The 27,116-nt window shown below is 35.6% G+C and overlaps 1 protein-coding gene across 1 annotated transcript in view; it reads left to right on the forward strand.

Moving 5' to 3' along the window:
• CADM2 (cell adhesion molecule 2) overlaps positions 1 to 27,116 on the forward strand; it is a 1,104,423-nt gene that overhangs the window by 858,835 nt on the left and 218,472 nt on the right. The window contains exon 2 of the mRNA XM_007452135.1: positions 1,743 to 1,892. Within this exon, the coding sequence (XP_007452197.1) occupies positions 1,743 to 1,892 (150 nt within the window). The remainder of the gene's footprint in view (positions 1 to 1,742; positions 1,893 to 27,116) is intronic.

The following is a 27,116-nucleotide window of genomic DNA, read 5'->3' on the forward strand; positions in this document are numbered from 1 at the left end:
TTATTACTTAAAGGATCCCCTCCTTCCCTAGATTGCTCAGTTTATGCATTATGTCAATAACTGGGCACCTAAGCAAAGTATCTTAAAAACATTCTGAGCTTCATATTTATGAGCTGCTAATCTGATATCTTTGGTAATTACTCCTTCTTTCTGTTTTAGCTCATGTTTTCTCTGATGTGGTTTTTCACCTCACCTCACTTCACAAGATTGATAGTTCTCCATGTTTCCCTGCTAGAGGTCACCTCTGAGCTGAAGGCAAAACACATCCCATTCTGGCTCCCGTTGACTTTGAAGTCAACTATCAAAGAGTTTATTCCAGACATTGCGTAACCTCAATTTAAAAACTCCACCCTAAAGATTACAGGGAGATATCCTGGGGAGTTGCCATAGTGACTCTAAGAGGTTGGCACTGAGGAGACAAAGCTACTGATAGCAGATTTTTATACTTGATAGGCTTAATTATATAACGTGGTCATGAACCTCTGTGCTTGTGTCATTTAGGTCTGGAAAGAAATTTTCCCCTTCAGGCTCTTCTCTCTCTTATGGTGCCAATCAACGGGCTTCTTGGTAATAAGATTCTTTATGCCAAGAGCTCCAGCATAACCTCAGGTGGTGCTTGTAGTAATGACAGAATCATTACAAAACTAAAGAAGAAAAGGAAAATATATTTCATGGGTGTGATTAAGTTATCATAATGTTCTTGCATATGTAAATTATCCTTGACTTAATAAACTACCTTGCTCCCATAATAGTATTTAACCTGGCTTTAGAAAGTCATTTTTTTACCCATGTTGATAATTGTTATCAGACTTTGCAGGGTTCATCTCCAGATCATCTTGCAGTGAAATTTACATATTATGTTTCTGTGTGCAAGAATTTTGTTTTAACTATTAAAAGTGCTTTTACTAAGTAATGTTATTACATGAATTACTTTAATAAATTAGTATAACACTTAGGAAGATAGAATTGATTACATTCTAATGATATCCAAATTGACAATGGTCATTTATAGATACGTTTTTCCTTGATTTATAAAAGAAATATATATTCATTGGAAAAAACATCAGGAAACTACAGAAAGGAACAAAAAAGAATATTGTCTCTATCTCCTGGGCTAGAGTAATCACTTTAAGATTTTGATGGATATTCTATAAGATGAACACTTTTTGAAGAATACTTACACTGTTTTCTCCAGCACATTTTGTATTTCTCAAAACAGCTACGTCTACAAGAAACCCTGGTGAAATAGGATTCTTTGTTTATTTCTTCTATCAGAAATTGAATCTAAAGTTCTAGTATCCATATTTTATAGGCTTTATTCAGGATTATAAAAGCTACAAGGAAACTGTTTTACCTGTTTCTTCTGCTGCTTTTAAAGAGTTCAGTTCATCCAAAATTATTATCTTCAAAGATAACCAGGTCTAGCACCATATAATTAATTCAAGGCCAAGGGAAATTAATGATAATCATGTTACTATTTAAATATAAATCTTCATGTATGCCTAGGAGAAGAAGCTTTTCTGGAGCATATGAGGGAATATAAAGGAATCGTAATGGTATGTCAAATTGTTGTCTTCTGATTAAGGGTTTTCAATTATGTTTTGCCTTTTTGTAATATATAGTTTTGCTGTTTGGTTGTTTTAAATTTTACTTGGAATGAGGAGTTAAGTCCATATAGCTCTTGGGAAGTTAATCATTTTAGAACTTTCTTTTAATCAACCTTTTCTTTAATCCCCTTTTAGGCAGCCAAGGACAGTTTCCCCTCACACAGAACGTAACAGTTGTTGAAGGTGGAACTGCAATTTTGACCTGCAGGGTTGATCAAAATGATAACACCTCCCTCCAGTGGTCAAATCCAGCTCAACAGACTCTGTACTTTGATGACAAGAAAGGTGAATACATTTTCTTTTAAATGTTTTAATCATATTCTAAAATATCCTAATTATAATGAATTTATTTTTCTAAGATGATTCAAATTATTCCTTTTGATTACCAAACTGCTGCTGCTTGTATTTAAACATGTTAAATATTAAATACTTTAGTTTGTAAGTCATAAACACTAAAGATAACCTGTGTCAACTTTTTAATAAAATAAACAGTTCTAATTCTGTTTCAAAAATAGTTTTATGACTTCTCTTAACAATTATCTTCTCTCAAGATACCACATGATTTTGTTTTCTTGTAGATGCCTTTCGTATAGATTGAATATTTTTTCCCTCACTCCTGGCAATAAGATATGTTATTTTTATTACTCTTAGTTAAAATATTTAGAAGACACTTTATGATTTTGGAAAGTTCTGTGCTTTCTCATGAATTCAGTTTGAAAGTAAGAATTACAGAAATGATTCCAACAATAAGTTTAAGTTACTCCATGTTTCCAAAATAAACTGAAATTAAGTAAGAAGCTGTATTTACAAGTTGAGTTGGACTTCAGTGATTAAATGGGCTTTCTAATTGGATGATAGATTTTGATTAAACATTTTTAGAGAACTAAGGCAATTTATGTTATATAATTCAAGCAAGCAACTAAAAATGTATACTGAATTTCTAAGCCGTCATCCATTGTTATAAACATTGGGAGAAAATGAGTTCATAAACTATAGTGAAAATATGGAGCTGTTCCTTTGATAAGTTTAAATTATATAGGATATAAATATCTGTATAATAGCTATTCAGCATGGTCTTAATTCTGTGGCCTAATTAGTTGACACATAAACTTAACTATGACAGAGGGTTAGGAATGCTAGCATTTGTTGTTCTGGCTAGCTCCCTCCCTGCCTCCCTGCCTCCCTCCCTCCCTCCCTCCCTCCTTCGCTTCCTTCCTTCCTCCTCATTACTCTATGTCGGTACAAAAATTAAAGTTCAGGGGTACAGAACTCTGGTGAGAACTGACTTGCTAAACCCAAAGCTTCTCAACCTCAGCTGTATTTTACAATCATTTGAGATGCAATTAAAACACTGTGATACTGCATATGCCTGAAAGATTCTGTTTGGAAAGCTCCTGAGAACAACTGGGAACATAATGTGAGATAGAAATAAGAACAGAGCTATGGATAAAGCTGTTAACAGTAGCAGCCACCTGTAGAAGCTGGTGCAATCAGTGACACAGACAACCTTTCGTTTTCTCTATTGTTCTCCTGAGCAGTTGTCACTTGCACAACACGTACGGGTTACTCTAGTCATGCTAACTCACGCTAAGCTTCTGCACTTGGACTCTGGCACAATTTAGCACGTTTGTTTGCTCGAGATAAGCCTTAGGATTGAGGAGGGCTGGGCAGGTAAATGCAGACAAAAAGACAGTATGGGAAAATCGTGATATGAAATCTTTAAAAAAAAAGCTTTTATTTTCAAACCCTTGCATTTGAGGGACATCACTGTCAAGGATCCCTTCCACTACATGACAAGGAACCAAACCAGGGACTTGTGAAGGAACAAACATGTTAGTTTGCCATTTATGAAAGGTTTCTTTATTCAGTGGTTTTCGTTATTCTGTTGCAACTGATGATTAGAACCACAATAGAATTAGAAAAAGTCTAATATCAAAAATAGAAACCTGTTATACTATATACACACAAACACACGCACACACAGACTAGCTTTTTACAGCATAACTCTAACCTGTTAAGGCAATAAGGAAAGAAAAAATGAAATAAAGCAAATGCATGCTTCAACAATTCACATGATCAGATGTATCTAGTATTTTGTAGCAGTGTAAAGATACAGGGATGTTGCTAAATATCCCAGATATAACATGATGGGTTTTTTCTCACCGTGATTATCCTTCAGAAAAGAGGGGCTTTCTGGAAACAAATTCTTTACAAATCTAGTATTTTATTTGAAAATAAAAGCATTTTATTTTAAGGATTTCATATCACAATTTTCCCCATACTGTCTTTTTGTCTGCATTTACCTGCCTAGCCCTCCTCAATCTTAAGGCTTATCTCCAGCAAACAAATGTGCTAAATTGTGCCAGAGCCTAAGTGCAGAAGCTAAGTGTGAGTTAACATCACTAAGGTAACTCTTGTGTTGTGCAAGTTGACAACTGCTCAGGAGAATAATAGAGAAAACGAAAGCGTTGTCTGTGTCACTGATTGCACCAGCTTCCACAGGTGGCTGCTACTGTTAACAGCTTCATCCATAGCTCTGTTCTTATTTCCATCTCACATTATGTCGCCAGTTGATCTCAGGAGTTTTCCAAACAGAATCTTTCAGGCATATGCAGTATCACAGTGTTTTAATTGCATCTCAAATGATTGTAAAATACAGCTGAGGTTGAGAAGCTTTGGGTTTAGCAAGTCAGTTCTCACCAGAGTTCTGTACCCCTGAACTTTAATTTTTGTACCGACATAGAGTAATGAGGAGGAAGGAAGGAGGGAGGGAGGGAAGGAGGGAGGGAGCTAGCCAGAACAACAAAACAGGTGCTTCTCATTGATATTACTGTTGCCACTAGGAGTCCCAAAAGGCATTCTGAGTAGGCTTTCATGCTCTCTGGAGACCCAGGTCTCTGAGGGTTCTGGCTCTAAGGGCTGAACAAGTATCTCAGGATGGTGGCCCATTGGTTCAACTAGAACTGGAAAAGCCTTTGTTGTTTACTTGGAACAAAAGAAAAGCATGCTGTGAGTAGGCGGTTGATGATCAGCTAAAGGAGACTTAGGCGGAAGCCCTTTTCTTAGGAGTTTCTCTCAAGGAGGTTAAACGTGAATATTCAGGAATTTCTTCACAAGGGATATAGGTGTTTGGGGGTAATTGGCTAAAGTGAAGCTAATATTGTAATATTTTTTATTCAGGTGAAATAAAGAGGAGGGCAGTGAATTCAGGCTTTTGCTACCTTGAGCACATCTAATGTGATCAGTAGATTTCCCCATTTACAACCGGAGAAATTGGGAGTCAAACACTCAAGGAAAATTTGTCCACAGAAGTTCAGCAAATGACTGGTAATGAAGGGATTGGAATCCAGGTTGGCCTATGTTAGTTTTAACTAGAATGCCCCTGAGAACAAAGGTGTCCGGGCACCGGGTCACTTTAAATATAACCCAAGTGGCCTCTTCCTTTGATCTTGGCAGCTGCCTTTTAGTTAAAGACCGTCAGTTATTTTCAAACTGTTGAAGGTGTATATACAGTAAGACAGAGGGATACATTATAGTCAGCACTGCCCAATAGAACTTTCTGTGATGATGGCAATGTTCTATATCTGCAAAACAGTTCTGTAGCCAGCAGTCATGTGTGGGTACTTAAGTTAATTTTAAAATAATTAAAAATTTGGTTTTTTAGTTACACTAGCCATATTTCAAGTACTCAAAAGCCATGTGTGGTTACTGTTTTGGAAAGCACAGTTCTAGATGATGACTCACTCTTTAGATGCCAAAATAGACCTTGTCCAATTCCGGCTTTGGCTGTAGAATATGCATTTTCCAATGGAGAAAACCCCAGGTCATCATTAAAATGTATCAAATATTCAATAAATGAAATTTTACTGTTTAAATTTCACAGATTTAATGGCGACATTGTAGCCTAGGAGACAGGGAGTCAGATCTGACTTCTAATTCTGCTTCTGACACCAACTGGCAGAGAAATAAAAGGGACTCATCAATATCCCACCAAATCAGATGTTCTAGTCTTTGGATCAGAATTGCATTTTTAACAATTTCTCTATCTACTTTGTCGTTTGCACCTGAAAACCAGAAATCATATAACCTATGAAGTAGATATTCAATTACAACTCCATTTCATTTCTGCATAGTTTTTGTATGAAGACTTCTTCTATAACACTTAAGAAACTGCAAATCTAAATAGAAAATAAAAATCAAGAGGAAAATTTACAGGTTCTTATGGGTCAGAGGGACCTAGAGCAAATGTAGCCACTTGTTATGGCCCTCTTCTCTTTCTTTTTACACAGGTTTTACCATATCTGTTATAAATAGTAGGTAAGCACTTGGGATAGAGTGGGTATAGAGAGACAGGGAGAGTAGGGAGTCGAGTTCACTGAAACACCACATGAATGCTGTGTGGTATTTGGCAATAGAAGTTTTAAAAGAATCAATTAGGTCACTGTGTTTGTTTCTCTGACAGTGTGGGAAAAAACAATTGAAGTACAGTCTGATCACTTAATGCTCAGGAAAGAACACTTCAGTTCCTTCCTGTTATTGACAGAAAATACTTTGTACAGACATCTCCAGGAGTGCATAGTATATGCGTTTAACAGACGTATCTCTGTGTGCTTGTCTGTGTTTTTGTATAAAAATGTAAAATACATAACATGTTGTGATACTATTACTTTATAGTAGTTTTGCTTTTTTGCATTATGCTCCAATGATTCTCAAGAATTTCTTGAAGGAAATTTTATTCCTCAAGGAACGAAAATAAAATTTTATTAAGGGCATAGCCAAAAAAAAAAAAAAACCCCTGGTGTTAATTATCCAATTATTCTGCTGATAATTTTACATTAATACTGGGGATGATGTGAGAGGAGGAACATGAAGAACGTGTCCTAGGACAAGCAGTGATAAAGAGAAGAAAAATGAAATGAACCTGAAATGCAGGTACAAGTTCTCTTGGCTCCATGCCAGCCAGTGCCACCTGCCGGTTTCTTTCTCCACAACTAGTTTCAATCAATGTGACAGTCTTTAAAATAGTAAAGATTAACTCAGTAAAGCAGGTGTTAAAGTGGTCAATATTACCCTTCTTTCTGCTTTCTTAAAAAAAAAAAAAAATCATGTATAGGTTACACTAAAGACGTGAAAGAAGTGATGACAACTTACTCAATACTCTATAATTTTTAAATAACTTCAACAGGGTTACCTTTTCTCATTGTGATTCACAACAACCCTGTATAGTCGGTATTCCCATTCTGTGTGTGAAGAAACCGAGGTTTGCAGGTTTGAGTGACTTGAGTAGTAAGTGACGAAATGATGATGAGACCCGAGTTTTCTTAAGAGAAGCCTAATTCACTTCATGCTATACCATTCTGATAAGGACTTCATTTTATTGCTTTTTGAATTTTTGTTGTTTTTTACATTTCTTGTGGAAAGTATCACTTCTTTTCGGTCTTTACTCCAAAGTTGCCATCTCAATGATAAATCTCCTGAACACATCTCATGTTTTAATAATTTCATTTTTATTGTAATAACAGATTTGCTAGCAAATACATCCATATTAAATGAGTAGGAATCAGGTTCCCATTAGGAAATAAATGATACACTCGAGTTAATGAAGTGTGAACACACTATTTACATGTGTACAGGCATAATTAAGGAAACATGTCAAGATGATGCAGCACCCAGGAGCTAGCAGCAGTGGGAAACCATCCTTGCCTCTGAAAGGGTGACAGAGGGAACTAAAGCTAAGTTTTGGAAGAAGACTTCTGGTTAGAAGCTGAGACTGGTTAGGAGGAAGGATGTGTGGAGATATGTAAATTGACTTCTTTTTCCTCTTACCTTTTGATCTCTTATCAATGACTTCCATGGGCTGAGCTCAAATGGAAACCATAGGTCAAGGAATCCTAGGTAGTTTAGTCTCCCAGGGCAAAGAGCAGGGAAGATAATGGATATGGAATGATAAGCAGAAAGTAACCAGCACAACTTACCAAGCATAAATAGATATTTCTCCCTGTCTAATTTTCAGTAAAGATAATTTCTATCAAAATCCTTGTGTCAGTCTATGTTCACAACTACCTTCCATTGAATTGCTTCTTTTGGGGAGAAATAAGTTGCAACAATGCAGCACCTTTCCAAAACAGATTACTTTTTTTCAATGTTATATTCCTCAAATTTAACATACAAGTTAAACTGTGTGCTATTAGATTTCTTAAAGAAATAACTTGCTTTTACTTAATCTGCTAATGATAAAGCCATTATTGTAAATTCTTACTAAGCATAAGCAAAATTTTCAATTGTACATTATATGATTACTACCTTTATCTCTTTATGCTAGCTTAAAGTCCAGCAACTTTAGGAAAAACATAAAGGTAATCATGTACACTATAAACTGTATTCATTATGTGGTATCTATAACAGTATCAGGATTTGAAACTTTGACATTCAAAGCTACAAATATGTGTCTGAACACGATCAGCAAATTTTAGTGTTTGAACATTTTAGAATTCAGCATTACTTGCATACTTGATATTATATTTTAGAGAGGCTAGGTTTCACTAATATTACTACTTTTTACAATATTTTTTTGTATTTTTTTTTTTGGCCGTGCTGTGCAGCTTGTGGGATCCTAGTCCCCGGACCAGGGATTGAACTCACTCCCTCAGCAGTAAAAGTGCGGAGTTCTAACCACTGGACAGCCAGGGAATTCCCTGTAATGTTGCAATTTAAAAATAAAAACAAAGGGCTTCCCTGGTGGTGCAGTGGTTGAGAGTCCGCCTGCCAATACAGGGGACACGGGTTCGTGCCCCGGTCCTCCGGAGCCTGTGCTTCGCAACGGGAGAGGCCACAACAGTGAGAGGCCCGTGTACCGCAAAAATAAAATTAAAATTAAAAATAAAAACAAAATTTATTGCAAATAAATCAAATACCTCTGTGAAAATGACCAAATTCTTGAATTAAGTCCTTTTAGTTATTGCACATTGCTGTTCACCAGCGTTTTTGTTTTTTGTTTTTGTTTTTTTAGCAAAACCCCATATAGAGAAAAGTTATTTCTATAACACGGAGCTATTTTATTCTACTTTCTGATCATTAACTTATATATTTATTAAGTCTTTCATTCAGTAAATATTTGCTGACCATCTACTGTGTGATAGACACTGCACTAGGTGGTTTGCAGTTATTGTAGCTCATTGATTTTTGAAGAGTCTATTCTGTGTTGAATAGAGCTACTTGAAAGACAGCTTGTCCTGATTAAAATTTGATTTCTTTTATCTTCCAATCATATATGTCTCTGGATACATATTTTATAAATATGTTTGTATGTTGGTAAGACATACAGAGTCAGCGCATAATCAGCAATTATTTCAATGATTTTAAGCCATCTGGAAAATACCACTTTTTATGGTCATGGCAGTAGAAGTGGGATGATGGCTAGAGTCAAACCGGGTGAATGGTCAACACCATTGTGCCATCTATTTCCATCTCCCAAAACAATAAAAAAAAAAAAAGTAAGCAATGACCAACCAGCTTCTGGGTAATTGCCTTGAAATCTTTTGTGATACTTCATATCCTCAGTTTTGGGAATTAATAGTCATTAAAGATAACAGGCATCACTAAGTAAATGTTCTTAATATATAAATATCTAAGCATATTTGATATTTAAAAGATTTCCAAGTCACAATTTCAGTTCAATTCTGTGAATATTAATAAAATATTGCTATGTCCCAGGAATTATGCTGGTCACTGGGGCCCCTAAAATAAATAAAACATGAATTTTTCCCTTAAGTGGCAAGTTATCATATATCATCTATATATTGGAATGGTGGAGGGTATAGAGGAACAGTATTGGATCAGGCATTTTACAGGTAGATAAATGTAATTCTACTTGTTGCATAATAAGCCTCATTGTAGAGGATACAACATGCCCAAATAATTGATAAAAATATCCCACATGAATCGAGGAAAAACCCTGACTTGAAAATGTACATGACCATAAAGCAGAAACTAACACACCATTGTAAAGCAATTATATTCCAATAAAGATGTTAAAAAAAAAAAAAAGAAAATACACATGACCGAAAACATACCTTTTTTGATAAAATTATTGTTTAAAGAAACAATTGTCAATAAACTATTATGTGCTATTTGTCTAATATATGAAGTAACAGTGTACTGTACAGGGACCTGATTTCCTTGTGACATACTGATATGGTCTCTATGTTGAATAACCTTTTAATCAGGATCAGCAGAGAGACCATGGAGAATTTAAGATATTCTAACATTTTTTAAGTAAGTTTCAAAATAGCATTAACATTATAGGTCCTTAGTAAGTATAAGAAAATCTTAACAGTATCAAAAAATACTGTCTATAATGTATAAGTTTAATTCTATTTAAAATTACATAATTTTGATTCATACCAATATAATTCTATTTTAGATAAAACAGTGTTTAAAGTTTTACTATTTAATTTTTTAGTGCCTTTTTCCCATTTTGTATTTTTTAAAATATTTTACGTCAGACTTTGAGAGAGTCATATCCCCCTATGGTGAATCTATATTGTAGAAATGGTGCTAATTTTTTTGTTTGAGGCTAATGAAAACGTAGCCCTAGAACACTGACATAAATGTCATTCTACTCCAAAACTTACAGTCCACTGCATTTCTCTGTTCTAGTTTTAAATTCCCAGGAGAGAGAAATGAATTGGTTCAGCTTATACTAGATGCCTCTACTGTGCTTTAAGGTATAACTAGAGGTGCGTGGCCACTGAGTCCAGCAATCACTATAATTTACATCCTCTACATTCGACGAAGGCCCCGCTCAATAGGCTCAAATATAGAATCTAGGCAGAATATTCTTCTGTCTTGATAGAATATGTTTTATGAAAATAATTATAGCATTAAGTACAAAATGAATAAGAAACCTCATTTAAATATTATTACTTGGGTACCCCTAATAAGTGCAGCCTCTCTTTAATCCCAAGGAGCTTTTTTTATAAGTAACTTGGAAATATTGGTCTAAGTACCAAAAAAGGAGGAATAAAACCACATATGGTCATTCATGTATGGTAATACTAATTAAAATACTATTAAACTATTAATTTATTATGGTTAAAAATTTAATGAGTATGATCTTTTCAATTCACTTGGCTTTCTTCAATTATTTTAGTTATTTCCTATATTTATAAATACTGAGTGTTTCTCTTCCTCAATGCCTCTTCAGGTGACATTTCTCCACTATTCAGACAAAATAATACAATTTAGAAATACCTTTTCCTGAATAAATATTTTTAATGTTTTGTTTTATATTGTGTGAGCATGAAGAGTTATAAATTAAAGTACTCTGCTTTCCTTAATTTATTATTTCTTTAGCCCCAGCAGGCTCTTGTGAGTGATCCTTGGAAATAGCAGTAAATGAGCATTTTGTAACACTGTGAAATGTAGGAGTCAGTGTTATTTTAGTACTGAAGTGTGGGTGTTTGTAAGAATTAAGTCTTCTGGTTTTATGACTATGTTGAGACTAGTAGGTGGACTCAAGTACAAATGGGAAATGGGGTAGGGGGAATGCTGAGTGATTGGTCTGTAATATTCATTTTAACATTTTAGAAAGAATGGTTGTAGTTTAGAAAGAAGGATAATAGTATGAATATAGATGTAACATGTTGTGTTTGGACTCTCAAAACCCTTTCATATATCTATAAGCCCACCTGTTTTTAATGCTGAAAATTGCATGGTGTGAGATTGGATGGGCTATTTCCTAAATCTTGAATTATGATAAAAATATCTTCTAGGGACCAGTAACTGTGTTCTCCTATGGAGATGATAATTGGTTATTAGTCGCTTATTTCTTTGTAACTTAAAATCCTACCTCCTAAACATTTGCAAACATTATAGATGGGTTGGTTGGTTGAGGTTTACAGGCTTGCTAGTCAGGGCAGCTACATTTGGATCCCAGTTTCACTATGGATTTGTATGTGGTCTTGAAACAACCTTGACCACTTACATAAACCAATCTCAGTTCCAGCTTGTAGGCCTCCTGAGACCAATGGGTTGTAAAGGGCTACCTGCTGCTATGTCCAGGTGTACAGGCTGAAACTCAGAGTTTGTTTTGTGTTTTTTGAAATGTTTGAAAATTGATACTGCAACATCAAACAAAATAAAAAGAAAAACAAAGATCTTCCATTGAAGTCTTAAGCAGTTTCTATCTAACAGGAAGTTGACATCTTTAATACTACCTTTAGCCTGAAAGTGGCTGTGAATGGGTAAATACCTGAAATAGACCATTTAGTTACTGGAACGTAAAGCAGAGACCCTGTATTTAAATGGTAATATTTAGCTTCACCATTTCCTAGGTGCTGTAACTATGTTGAAGGTGAAATGCAATGAAGGTTTCTAATTTGGAGGCTGAATTGCTACCCTCAAGGCTTTGGGGAAAAGAACGCAAGTTAGGATGAGAGAATTTAGGAGGAAAAATAAAGTTCTCTCCCTGCCCTTCTTGCCTCACTTCTGTTTAAATTTTTTTTTTATTGAAGTATAGTTGATTTGCAATATTATATTAGTTTCAGGTGTACAACGTAGTGATTCAATATTTTTATAGATTATACTCCATTTAAAGTTATAAAATATTGGCTATATTCCCTGTACTGTACAATATGTCCTTGTAGCTTATTTATTTTGCACATAATGGTTTGTGCCTCTGCCTCACTTCTTTTTATGTTGAGTGTGAGTTCCTATGGTGTGAGATTTTCATAAAGAGATGTTAAGGTTCTCTCACCTGAAGAGCTACCACTGAGTCCACGTGACAAAGAGTGGCACAGAGCAGGAATGAAAACAAGTCCTGGTGCCCCAACACTGGCTGACTGAACTGATTTCTTTGCCCCCTTCTATATACTGATTGGTTATCTAGCAAATCAAAGTGCACATTTCTATTTTGTTTATTACCTCCCTACTAGTTCTAATAGTGTTTTGAACTTGAACTTCTTTGGGGCTTTCTCATTGTACTAGCCTGCATTGTCTGCAAATAACTGTGCTTCTGCCCTTTCAATAGCTACAGCTCTACTTTTGTTTGCCTCCTTAGCATATCAGCTATAGTATACATCCTTTTAAAATTAGAGAAATAAAAGAAAAAGAATCAGTACTTGAACAGCTGTGGGAAAGGAGGCTTTGGGTATAGAGGGGTGAAAGGAAGATAAAAATGATTTTAGCAGCTAAGATGTGATGTGATGATAACCTGGACGAAAAGGAGAGCTAAGGAAATAGAAAGAATATATTTGAAAGGTATTCAAACAAGGAATTGACTAGACTTGGCCAACCAAAAATTAATTTCTAGTCTTCAAACCAGGAGCAAAGGAGTCTAATTTTGAGTAGCCACACAATTGATTATATTATTAGTCTACCACCATCTATTTATGTCAGAGGAGTTGTGACAAAGAAAGTTAATTTTAATTCTCAGTTTCTAAGGGATTCTTAGATTATAGATTCAAAATAAATTAATATATATCCATTTACTGTATCTTTACAGTTTGACACTGCATGTACCTTAAGAGTAATTAAGATTCCGCCATTCATTCAATAACACTGAGCTGCTTTTTGCCAGGAGTTGAAGGCTTTTTGAATATAGCAGTGGACAAAACAGTCAAAACTCCGCCCTTGTGCAACTTACTTTCAAGTAGGAGGAAAATGACCATAAGTAAAATAATTAAGTACATATGTATTGATAGTTTGTCCAAGGGTGATGAATTCTATGAAGAAAAAAATTTACGAAAAGGAAGAGAGGAAGTGCCGTTTTAAATAAGGTATGAGGGAAAGCCTCATTAAGTAAGTGACACGGAAGCAAACACCCAATAAAGAATAAAGAGCTAGACATGCAACTGTCTCTGGGAACAGAGAGCAAAGCAGAGGAGTGGCCTGAAATGGATGCTCTCTGGGTTTGTCTGAAGAGGAGCTCAGTCAGTGTGTGCAGATCAGAGTGAAAGCATAGAATAGAAGAGATGAGGGCTGAAAGATAAGGATGTGGTGAGTGTGAGCAAGTGGGACCTTGTCTGCCATTGAAGGATTCTGGCCTTTTCTCTGATTAAAATGAGAAACCATTGGAGGGTGCTGAGCAGAGCTGTGAGGTGATCTTATGAACATTTTAACAGTATCACTCTGGCCATTATGGGGAGTACAGATTGTGGTTGGTGATGGGGGATGGGATCAGAAGTGAAGATACCAGTTAGGAAACTATTGCAAATAAACCAGGCAAAATATGAAGCTGGTTTGGACCAGAAAGATCGCAATGAACATGATGAAAATAAGTGGACTTCTGTGTGTATTTTGAAAGTATTTTGACTAGCTGATGGCCACAATGTGGGGTAGAAGAGTGAAAGAGGAGTCACATATGACTTAAAGGCTTTTGGTTTGAACACCTAAAGTAATGAATTTGAAAAGGAGATGGGCAAGATTGCAGGGGCTGGGGGTGGTGACTATTCTGGGGTAGGTTCTGATTTGGCCTTGTTACATTTGTGCTTATTTGTGCTACACATAGGAGAGGTTATATAATAAGCAATTGGGCATTTGAGTCTGGAATCCAGGGACTGATTCAAGTTGAAGATCTTAAACATCGAGTAGGCACTTGCCATCAGACTGGATGAGTGGTCTAGGGAACAGTGGTCCAAGAAATGAACCCTGGAATCTACCACTAACAACAGGTTAAGGAGGTGAGAAGGAAACAGCATTTGAATCATGAATTTAAATACTCTTTTCTTTTCTTTTTTTTTAAGTTTACAAAACAACTTTCTATATATTATGGCATTTGGCCTATGGAATAATTCTGAAAAGCATGTAGTGATAGAACTGAAAGTTGGTTAATATTTTCTCTGCAATTTAATATTTGCAAACATTCCAACTTTGATTTGTCTCCTTTGATGCTTATGTACGTTATACATATCCAGAAAATAAATTTGATGCTATTGTGGTTCTCTGCATACACCATGTTTCTTCACACTTATAAGTGTTTTACATAAGGTTCTTTATCCTAAGTGTACCCTTCCCTGTCTTATTCACCCTCAAAATCTTGTATAGCCAGGCAAGAAAACTTTGTCCTCTTTCCTAAGGAGACATCAAGGTTAGGGAGAGGAGGTTCAGACATCAGTGACCCTGCTAGGGAAATGGCATCTACTAGAAGGCCATGGGAGTGGCAGGAGATTAATCCCACATTTGTCCTGGCCATCCACGGAAGCTTCTAAGAACACCTCCAGCTTATTATGGGAATGAACCATCCACTTCCTACTCTTCTGTTAAGTTTTCTTCTATCACTGAAGAAAACAAAGTGAGAACAAGAACAACCATAGCAAAGCAAAATATTCCCTAAATCCTAATCCTCTTTTAGCCTAATCCAGTTTTCCTACAGGAACTAGAAAGGAGAGCTGTTTGTTTTTGTTGCATGCAGAGGAAGTTAGGGTGTGCTTCCTGCAACTTTCAGAGCAAGGTTCCAGGTGGGGAGCTACAGTAGTGACCACAACAAACTAACCTCTTTCATGGAGCCCAGTTAGTATTTCTCAAATACTCTGTGGTGAGGGCCATTTATTTTCCCTAAATCAAGCACAAGTCATACTTTTGTAAAGTATAATAAAAATGGATTATTATAAAATGAAATAGTAAAACACACATAATGAAAGTCCAAACTTTTTATTATGACATTTCATAAACATAGCATATGAAAACAGAATTATAAAATTGTATGTATGCATTGAGTAAGGGTGTATTGGGACTAGTACAGAGAATTACTATTATACTTGTAATTTTTTTTGTTACTCTGTAATCAACACAAAACAAAAAGTTTTGAAATAAATAGTAATTGTTCATGTTAACCTATGCACACACTTTGAGTGAACATCATATATATCAATTATTTAAATATTTTAATGTGACATGTGCTTCCTTATTATTAATTTACCTAATCTTCTTGGATCGACTATAGCATTTTTTGCAGGGAATAATATATAATCTAAACTATTTCCATGCTTTATATTAATAGTAGTTGGAGTAGAGAAATGAATCTCAGAAAATATGTTGGCAGGAGTGGAAGAAGAGATTTTGAAGCAATTTCAGAAGTCTTAAGATAGTCATTTTAAACTTTTATCCAAAATGAGACAAATTTTGCTGTATTTTCAAAATTCATCATCAGTTCTTTATTAGCAGCCAGTTCCAGTATATATCCTGTAACTTTATAGTTAACTACATTTTTGGTAAAAGATATTGCTTCAGGATCTATGAATACCTATATGTGGATCATTTTTGTTGGAATATACAATTCAAAATGTCTTATTAATATTGTAAGATAGTCTGTGATAACTTTTCTGCAAATGAGCAAGATCAAGAGTATTATCATATTTTACTGATAATTATACTTAATTTATGGATCATGTCATAAATAATTGTAGAAAATCTGTTCTTTTAAGCTTCTAACTTTTGCTTTGCCCTTTGACCTTACCTGCCATTGCAAAACATGTTACATTTCTTCCTTGTTAGTATTAAGATGATCAAAACACCAAATGTATTAGACAAATAAAGAAGGCTGGCTGTCTAACTCACATATATAAAATTTGGGAACGGGCTGGTTTCTTATCTTGCAGAAACAAGAGCTTTTGTGCTGTTCAAACATTCTCAACAGAAATTCTCACATCTATAACTTTTGTGTCTCAGTGTGCAGTAGAGTTGCTTACAATCGACTTCTGTCTTATCATATAAAAAAGAGAATGTTTGCATTTAATGCATTAGCTTTAACATAATTCACAAATTTTACCACACTTCAAAGAAAGCTGGTATTCAGCTGATTTTTTTAATTGTGTAGCAAGACTTGTTTTTTTTGTTTTTGTTTTTGTTTTTAATGAAAGGAATACATTAGTTCGCCGTCTGCATTAACTCCTTAATCACAGTGCTCCAAAATGTTTCCCTGCCATTGTAGCTTGCCAGTCTACTTCTACAGAAAACTTAAGCTACAAAACAAATTTGTTGACAGAGATCATACACTTGGAGGTCGTGGCAATGTCAAATTGCTGTAAAAGTTTCTAAGCGTTTATTCTCAGCTTCTGTAGTTATCTCTTTGCTGTTAAGTAATAAACAGTTTGTAATTGGCACTTTGAGAAGCACTGTTGTGTATGAAATGGAGATAACACCTACTTTGCAGAGGTGTGGTTAGGATTACCAGTAATCTTGGAATAGTGCCTATCAAACAGTAGGCATTTGATTGAAAAGAACTATTAAATTGCATTATACAATAGTCTATTTTAGCGGAGAGTGTTTGAAAAGCATTAACTCATAGAGTACTCACAATGGAGGTATTGTTATGTGCATTTTACTTATAAAGATACTGAAGTAGAGACAAGTTCAGTAACTTGCTTAAATTTGAAATGTGGGCAGTGGTACAAGGACATAATCCTAGGCAGTGTGACCTCACTTACAGCCTGTGCTACCCACAGGTTCCTGGGGAATAAGTGGGAGATGAGAATGGAAAGGTTAGAGTGAATTTACACAGGGAAAATAATGGGCAGGGAGTGTTTCCAGCACAACTCAAGGTAGGCGTACGGTACACAAGGTAAGCTCTGACAGGTGGCTGAGAGAAGGAGGTATAACTGTCCTGTGCACTGGGAGGGTCAAGCTGGCGCTGCCGTGCATGAGGAATTAGAGCTACAAGCTGGGTGGTGGGGAACTAAGAATGAAAGCAGGGTGGAGTCTCATTTCCTGCCTTGGTTAGGTCTAAAAAGTATATGAAGGTAAAAATCAATTGTAAGTTTAAATTGTTTGAAGTGCCTAAAATCATCTCTGAATGTGAGAAGCTAGACTATCTGAGGAACGAGCAGCTCTGCATCCCTCATATCACATTTCCGCTCTGGGGTATTTGCTTGCTGAGTGGGTATTTGCTTCCCATGTGGAGCAAGGCCAAGTAATTCAATTGAGAGGCAGTAAGGATCTGAACCAGGAAGCAGGAAAGGAAAAGAAAATGCAACTGTGAGAAACACTGAGAACTTTGAATTTACACTGTCAATTAACTGGACAAATATATAATTTAGGGGGAGTCATGGGTGAGAGACAATAATAATCAATGATAACTTAGGTCTCAAACTTCTGTGTATGTGATGCCCTAAACAGAAATAGGGACTTTAGGAGAAGTTGAATATGAGGAGAAAGAGTTAAATTGATGAGAATAGGGAGAATAATGAATGTTTTTGAAAACTTTTAAAAGAAAGAGTAATTTGTATTGAAAATTATGATTTGCATACATAACTGTATTTTTTTTAATAAGCTTATTTATTTATTGGCTGTGTTGGGTCTTCGCTGCTGTGCGCGGGCTTTCTCTAGTTGTGGCGAGCGGGGACTACTCTTCATTGTGGTGCACGGGCTTCTCACTGTGGTGGCTTCTCTTGTTGCAGAGCACGGGCTCTCCACCCTTGGGCTTCAGTAGTGGTGGCTCACGGGCTCTAGGGCGCAGGCTCAGTAGTTGTGGTGCACAGGCTGAGTTGCTCTGCGGCATCTGGTATCTTCCCGGACCAGGGCTCGAACCCGTGTCCCCTGCATTGGCAGGCGGATTCTTAACCACTGTGCCACCAGGGAAGACCTGAATGTATTATTATATAAACTGAAGTATGCTTGGTTTGGGTGTTTAAGAACAATATAAAACTAATAATCATTTAAAGTGAAATTACCGTGAAAATACGCGGTAAAATCACAGCAGAAAACACATGGCACCATCAAAAGCTTCAAGTTAAGAGGATTGAATAATGAAAGTACTATTATAAAGGTGTAAGGCTTAAGGCAACCAACAAAAGGCCAATGACTCAGGGACCAAAAATGAGAAGCTAGTACTATCCCTAAGCCTGAAATGGCATGAGACCTTAACTGTAACCAAAACGTGCAGCCACTACCAGAGCCAAAGGAAATGCCCTACTCCTCCCCTGCAGTCTCCTGCCATTGCCTTTCTTTGTCTAAACCTAACTCTAAGCCTGAGCATGGAGGTTGAGGACTGAGTGCTGGGGAAATGCGTTCCAGAGGGGTCAGCTGCTCAGGCTATATAGAGTACAAAAGATGAAAATGGTGAGATCAGACACAACCACAATAAGTAATAAAATCATTCACTGAGTAATCTTAAAAAGGATTATCTGTAGGATTTGTAATATATATTTTATTAATGTCTATTAAATGAACTTTATCTTTTTTAAAGTCACTATTTGCAGTTACTTTGAAGTACTAGGTCAGGTATTAAAGCTTATTTTCAATGCTATAAATACTTTTTTAGATGTTTTCTTTACTGACAAGAAAAGTGCATTAAATTCAAATGATTTAGAGTATTAACTATTTTAATTAATAATTGCTGTGTTTCACAATCCTAGTAATAAATCTTTGGAAGTAAAATAATAAAGCTAAGAGATTAGTTTTGTAATTGTATCAAGACAGTATAATTACTGACCTTTGTATTATCACATACTTTTATAAAAAATCAGCATAATTAAAAACAACTCATTCTGATATGACTCATTTATTATAAATTTTCCAAGTACATTATCAATCACTTGAAACATTATACAGTATCAGTGAGTTAATCATGGCATATGTGTAATTATTGGCAAGGCTGACTCTTTACTTTTTGTGTAAAGTTGCCCCATGTACTATTTCATGAACCAATACATTTAGAATTATTACTTTACACTTTACTTCTGTTAAAATAATGACACATCGCATGTTCACATTTTACTCATTTAAATAACAATAATGAAATTAATGGTCTTCCTGATTGTAGGTTTTTTATAGTTTTTTTCTAAGTACTTTTTGTATCACTTATTCTTTCATGGTTACCATACATGGATAGAATAGGGATTGTATCAATAGGCGGAAATTAAGGGAAAGTGAGAAATACTTCCTCTTTCTCTTCATTGCAAGATGAAAAGATTCCCCCCACAGTTACCATATGATAGTGGAGAAATGAAGGATAGGGGGCAGAGAAGAATAAATACTTCTCTTTGAATTGAACCATGGGGAATTTCTGGAAGATTTACAACCATATTGGCTCATTGATTACTCAGACGGCAGAAGGATACTCTCAGTGTGTGCTCCTTTATTCTAAAGAAGAAGACTATTAAACCACCTCAAAATGTATGCTGAAAGTTTTAATTTTGTTAAGTGGAGAGCTCTGTTTAACCTGTTTGGAGAATTGGACCTCTACTTGAAAATGAGCAACCACTTTTAAAGAAATATCACTGCAATTACGAATCAAGTGGAAGTTAGAATTGACATAGTGTTGTTATATTCTGATTGCAAGATAAATGTAGCCAGGAACTGTTGAGTTCTTTGTGGTCCAGAGATTATGCAGAAAATTATAATTTCACTAAGTTACCCCAATTGACCCCAAAATGGAAGGTCACATAAGCAGGCTAGAAACTGCTTCAAGGATTCTGAAAAGCACCATTAATACTGCCTCTTTCAATGACCTTAAAGTGAGAGTATTAAAGAAATCATAGCAGGTTTCATTGAGATCATTCTCTTTATTGAATAAAATTGAACATTTAAGTAAATGAATGGTCATTTTTGGACAACCTAATATGAAAATATATGGCCATAAAAACTTGATAGCCCTCCAGCAGTGCTTGTGGAAATTGCAATCTCTTACAAATGTTATAGTGTCTGGTAACTCAGTAGAAAATTTTAATGGCTGTCTAAATTCTAGGACATTTCATTTCTAGAACATTTCATAAAATATGCATGTTTATTACTTTTTCAGGTGGATGTAATAATGTGTATATACTGCATTGTGTAGTGGGCTATGCAGCTTCATAGAAATACTATATTTTCTCTAGCATCAACTACGTCGACCAGAAAATTATAAAACTCTTTAGAAATTCCAGTGATTCTCAGTAAATTAAGCACTGGGGAAATTATTTTATTTATAGAAAGTTTAATTATTTTCAACCCATTTTATCACTTTAGGAATTCTTTTTTTTTTTTTTTTTTGTAAAGGAGTCAGTCCAGAGGCTACTAAAGGGACAGTTGATCAGAGAGGTTCACTTGAAATGCTTCACAAAGAAAGTCTTCCTGAGGCTTATTTTAATATGTGTTTAGAAAGAATAGTGAATGCTTTTGTGCTGTATTTTCCCCAAATACATTTAGCCATATAAAGAAATCTCTATACATTTCTACTGGGAAATTTTATAGCATTTAAGCACTAACCATCTATAAAAGCTCTACTTTATTAAGAAAACAAAAGACTAAAAATAGTGTTGCTATGATTGTCAAAGATTTCTTAAAGGCAAAATATCATGGATTTAGTATTTATTTACACTTTTGCATTTGACTCTGTTTAGAATAAGAAAATTTTATTATATACTCACAAACCTTTTAATGTTCATAAATGTTACACTACTTGTCCTTAAGAATCGTAAGTCTAGGAAAAGCAGGCTAAACAAATACTACCCTATATGCAAATCAAAGATTTCCATGGGGCTTTTAATTGGTTAGAGTTTTTAATTACATGGCTTTAAGGAAACTGGCTCTCACACAGCCAAAAAATATACAAGTTAAAAATCATCAACTAATGTGATGGACTTGGGTATAAACAGAAAAATCCACTTTCTGCTTCTTAATCACATTTCATATTGTGGCTTTGTGTTATTTTAAAATATTAGAGTTTTCTTTCTGAATCACTCTGTGTTCGCCAAGTAAATATTTTTCTGGGAATAATGATATGTAATTTTTCTCATCAGTACTTATTCCTTGTTCAGTCCTATGATCCGTGTCCTAAGTTTGGCTTGTAGTTCCAGCCCCTGAAGCAATAGAATGTGATGAATCTACTGGACACAGGGAGAAGAATGCTTACAATAGTGGCCTCATTTGCAGGGTTGGATACTACTTGCTCAGTTGTCCCCATTCCTTTTAGGGGAAAAGAAGGTTGGCCTTGGGTGGATAGTAATGGAATTAGCATTCACAGACTTTTTCTGTATATCACACACAGTATTGAGTTTTCACAAACAACAGCTTATTTTTAATATCCTCAACTTGAGAATACAGAGACCCAGGGCAGTTAAGTAAGTTGTGAAAAGTGACAGAACTCATAATTGGCACAGCTGGAATCTAACCATATTAGCCAAAAAATTAAAATGAGCTAGTTGGATACGCATGCAATGGGTAGGTGTGTGAGAGTGTTCTAACACACAAGAATGATATGTGTGAATGTGTAAATCACAGGTGTGATGGCCTCTTGATCCCACTGAGATGATGCAAATTAAAATTAAAGATATATTTAACTTCCTCAAACCTGCAGTGGACCAAAAAAAAAAAAAGAAAGAAAAGCTTTACTCTGCCTACAGCCCTAGTAGTTTTGTTAAGAGTTGCTTTTTCTTTTTTCCTCATATCCTTTGATTAATGTGTTGATAGACATTTTGATAGCTTTTAAAAAGCTACACTTTAAAATTTGAAATGTGTAAGAGAACAGTTTCTGCTTCATTTTTTTTCCCCCTGACTTGTTGGCCTTATCCTGTTAATCATTGTTTACTCTGAGCTGTAGGGGAATAATCAAAGATTGCCTAAAGTAGAGATCACAGGGACATTTTTCATTTTGGAAACTTCAAGAAGCTGTGCCAGGTACTGTGAACCTGTAGGCAAAGCAGAGCCACGAAAACTAAGTGTGAATTCTGAATGAATTTTGCTTTCCCTGTACATCAAGTGTCTTTTAGAGAACTGTAATGTGTTTTGTTTGTTTTGATTGTTTTTTTTTTCTAAGGAACCTCATGTACTTTATCTTTTACTACTTTTCTTAGTAAAGGAACTTGCAATTTGATTCCTGAGGAGAATTGTAGAGACCTTGTTTGTAGCTACAGCAAGTATCATATATATATAGATTCCTTGCTTATAAAAGACAGAGTATAGACTGATTTTAATATAGTGTATTCTCTCTGGCATCAAATTCTAACTAGTGAATTTTCCCTTTAATTAGGTCTTTCCATGTTATTCCTTTTATTTCTACTGAATGTCATCATATTTCTAGTTAAATCCTGGCTATAAAGCACTGCATGTGTTTAAAAACCCTCAATGAAGAAAATATTTCCCTACTACTCTCATACAGGCAGATATTTTAAATGTCATAATTGCCTACAAATTGTCGTCCTGAAAAAAAGGGTGTTCGTTTTGAGATGCCAGATGGAATCAAAATGATGTTATTGACTTGTAATGAAAGTATTGAAGCACACTGATAGTATCTGACCTTTTATCATCACTTATTTAAAAAGCTCTCAGGGGAAAAAGAGAAAACTCCCTTTAAAGAGAGTAGTACCTTGCTAGTGAAGTGCATTTTGTCCTAGAGTAGTGAGCTGAGAATAGTCAAAGGAAAAAGCCCAGAAGGCATGATTGTAAAAATGACCATTTGCCACTGGTGTAGATGGTAATTTATTCCAGTGAAAGAAAATAGGATATTAGCTCATATATAGCTTCTGGTTCTGATTCCCGCTACCTTCTGCAGACTGCTAACAATAATTAGAAAGTTTTAGAGGCAAACTGATCAAGGCCTAGAAGATCAGGCTTCTTCTTCAGATGTCAATAGTGGAGGTCAGGATTAATTTGTTGCTTTCAAATGTGGAAATTACTCTCCATGTTTGAGAGCAGTATGTGGCACCCCTTAACTATATGATAAAAGGGGCCTTGAATTTCACTGTACATGTGTGACATAAAGGATATCTATTTGGAAAGATTTAATGGGCCTGTAATAGAGGGTAATAGAAAGCAAATTGGAGTAATTTATGTTGTGCACCAAAGAAGGTGGTCTGGGAAACTTCAAAGAGGATCCCTCCTGCATGACTGAAACTGAATAAGCACTTAAAAATTATCTTCCTTTTGCATGAAACTAAGTATCAATCTATTGACTCCAGAGTTTATATCTGTAAAGATTTTGATATGAGAAAAGTGGCATTGATACAGCTGTGTTAGTGGCCAACTAAAGCAAGGGAGCAAGTGTAGTTTAGATAACAGGCAAAGGTATTTCAGGTGACTTCTAATTAACCCTTTGAGAAAGAAACTGAACTTGTTGATCATGATTGTCATCAGAGAGACAGTTATCTTCCTCAGCTCTGAAACTATGCCATATGGCATAGTTCAATGACTTAAAAAAAAAAAAAAAAGCAAATGGCAAAAACAATGTACTACTCTCTGGATTGGTTACTAAAGGACATTTTATGATCTGAGATATGATAAGGGATATGTACAAATCTTATTTGTTTTAGAATATTCCTCATGCTTCATACAACACAAATTAAAATTAACATAGCTAATTATGTTTGATTTTATGTTTATTTAGTTAAATTTGGGGATCTGTGCTTCATTCAGTGACATGAACCAATGCCATGAAAACAAAGTGAAGATGAGCTTGCTATTTAACTGAATTATGTAATATTTTCCTGCTTCTGAAATAGAAACCCATCTAAGCATTTATAATAGTCTTTCTCCTTTTGCCTAAAATTCCACTAGGAAAAGAAACTCAGATACAGAAAAATTCCACAACCTTAAGGAAAAATAATTCATTGTGGTAGGTTTAAAGTGTCAGAATTTGGATGGAGCAAAGGGAGCAAGTGAAAAGAGACACTTCTGTACATAGCATTTTTTGGTTTTGTTTTTGTTTTTGTTTTGCCAAGTGCATGTCAGCTATGTCTTATCATCATTCTCTGGAACTGACTGACGTGCTTCAGCAATCATTTTTGAGTTTCTTTACACACGAGAATCTTGGACAAGAACAAGAAGCATTTCTTAAAAATATCTAAGTGAAGTCTGACAAACAATAAACAAACTGTTTAAATAAAACATGCTCTAGTCTGTTGCTATTCTGCAGGCATATTTCCTTAGGGTATATTTTTACCATAAAATATAACTTCTAAAATTAGACTCTAGTGAAAGGTAACCATTTTAATCAAAATATGCTGGCACCCTGTCTTGAGTCATATTAGGAAATTATTTTACTGAGATGCTGTGATAAAAGAAGATTGAAGTAAGGTGTCTTCATGATAGCTAATTCTTCATATAGTTCCTTCCTCTGGAGACCTTATAAGCCGTATCTTACTGGTATAACGTACACCAACATCAGTTCACGGGGATATTGTTAGCATACATAAGTCAGATAAAATGTTTGGTCATTTAGATAAGCTTCAAGTTTTTTATCTTTCTTTTTTGACAACTATATTTTATAATCACTTCATCTACATGCTCAGTTTGAATTTCAAGTGGCTGAGGAACCAGTCGAAGCCAAATGTCCAGTATGGGAATCTCATTGCACCACTTAATAGCTATGTGAATTTGAACAATGGACTTGAAGTTTCTGCATCTTTAAAAGAAAACAGAAGTCAAGTTTTGGTTTCATGGATCAACACAAGCTGCTTAATCTGCAGGTCTCAGCAAAACTGAAAACGTGTGGCCCTTTGTTCAAAATTCATGACCGGTTTCATGTTAGCAACAGCAGATCATTAAACACACCATTGACAGCAGACCTTGAAGCCAAGCATGGAGCCCTTCTAAGCACAGAGAGTTGTATGACACAGCTTGGAATTGTGAAGATTAAATGAGTTTATAAGTGAAAGGACATAGACTACTTCCTAGCAGATACTAAGCACTCAAAAATATTTTTAATAATAGTTCTTACAATTTATTTTTATCTGCAGTGCTCTGGCTATATTTTTTCTTTCTTTTTTTTTTGAAAAAAGAACTTTAACTTATTTTTTTTTGTTGTTTTGAAATTTTAGTGCTATTATAAGTAATAACAAAATACTGTCTCTGAAAATCCAGGCAGTCAACCGAAGGTGTTTTTCATCCCAAGGAGATGTGCAGAGTAGGGAGTGGTGACAGGTAGAGCAGAACCCTGTTTTAGTACAGGATTTTCCTTTGGAAGATCTTTAGAAAAGAACAGTGTGTTCATGGGATGCTGGATTATAGGAGGATTACTTAGACCAAGATTCTAATATCCAGTACTGTTTTGGGAACAAGTGATGGTAACCCAAGTTTTGATACAGGTACACAAAATAGGAATAATACAATTTGGAGGATTGGGATAAAGTTAGGCCTCAGAATCAATTGCAGTCTTGGACTTAAATGCCACTTGCTCTCTCTTTTTTTATATTGTTGCTTTTTTCTGCTTATTGCCTTCATGTTCTCAAATAGTGACTGGCTTGTTGAACATGAAAAAAAAAAGGCTCCCAGCAACTTGTGATGTTTACATCATTTGCCTTCCAAGAACAGAGAGGGACTCATTTCCCATTTTCACATTATGAAAAAGTTTAAGGCAAGAGGTATGATTCTGTTGTATTTGTTCACCCAAATAGTACACCCAGGACTGCTAAATTATGGTTGGGCTTGGGGATGATTGCTAATAAGGTACAGACATGGGTTTTGAGAGCTGAAGCTGTGTCCAGAGCATGGTAGCATTGTGAAGCCAGACATGCTAAGTTCCAAAGAGAAACTATAATCTTCTCTGAAGAATAGAGAAATTAACCTGGAGATTTAAAATAGCAATTGAGTAAAAATTGGAAATAAAAGTGTCAAGTCTTGCCATTACAGCATAGCATAGAGGAGGGGAAAGTGCTCGGTAAACCAGAGTCTATAGTAATTAAGTTTATCAGAAATTTCAAAGGTTCTTATTAGAAACTTACTACTGTTGATAGATTGCTCTAACTGTCCTCCTGCCACTGACTCTCCATCTCTGCTCTGCCTTCGTATCACCTGCAGGAGATTTTTAAAATACAGACGTATAGGGCTTACCCCTTGAGATTCTGATTCAAATGGTTTGGAGCCTGGCTGTAGCAAGTAGTAGTTTAAAGATCACCCTGGTGTGTTTGATGTGGAGCCAAGGTTGAAAATCACCAGGTATTTGACTAAATTACTTCTTATTGGCACTGTATACTATTTTTATATTTGTATAATATATAAAATACTTGTCATAGACTTAAAAAAAAGCTTTTTTTCGCTCGGTTATAATAATAGAATAAGGATGGGGTTATGAAGTTGACTGAGGTGAGGAGGATGGTACAAATGTGAGTAAACAATTATTGTTTTTAAGGGACTTATAACCTACAGCTCAAATGTAATTGAAAGGCCCTTATAGCAAATCCACTTAGGGGTGCTTATCAAAATTTCAGATGCCTTGGACTTAACCTGACCTACTGAATCAGAACCTCTGAGGGTGGGCCTCAGAATATGGATTTTACCAAGCTCCTCTCTCTCTCTCTCTTTCTTTTTTTTTTTGCGGTACGCGGGCCTCTCACTGTTGTGGCCTCTCCCGTTGCGGAGCACAGGCTCCGGACTCGCAGGTTCGGCGGCCATGGCTCACAGGCCCAGCCGCTCCGCGGCATGTGGGATCTTCCCAGACTGGGGCACGAACCCGTGTCCCCTGCATCGGCAGGCGGACTCTCAACCACTGTGCCACCAGGGAAGCCCTACCAAGCTCCTCTCTTAAACATATGTGCGTGAAAGTTTACGCGCCATGGTCTAGGGCCACATGCCTACTCCTCACAGCTATTTTTCCTGAAG

The sequence above is a fragment of the Lipotes vexillifer genome, unplaced genomic scaffold, assembly GCF_000442215.2.
Source record: "Lipotes vexillifer unplaced genomic scaffold, Lipotes_vexillifer_v1.1 scaffold380, whole genome shotgun sequence".
Taxonomy (NCBI): Eukaryota; Metazoa; Chordata; class Mammalia; order Artiodactyla; family Lipotidae; genus Lipotes; species Lipotes vexillifer.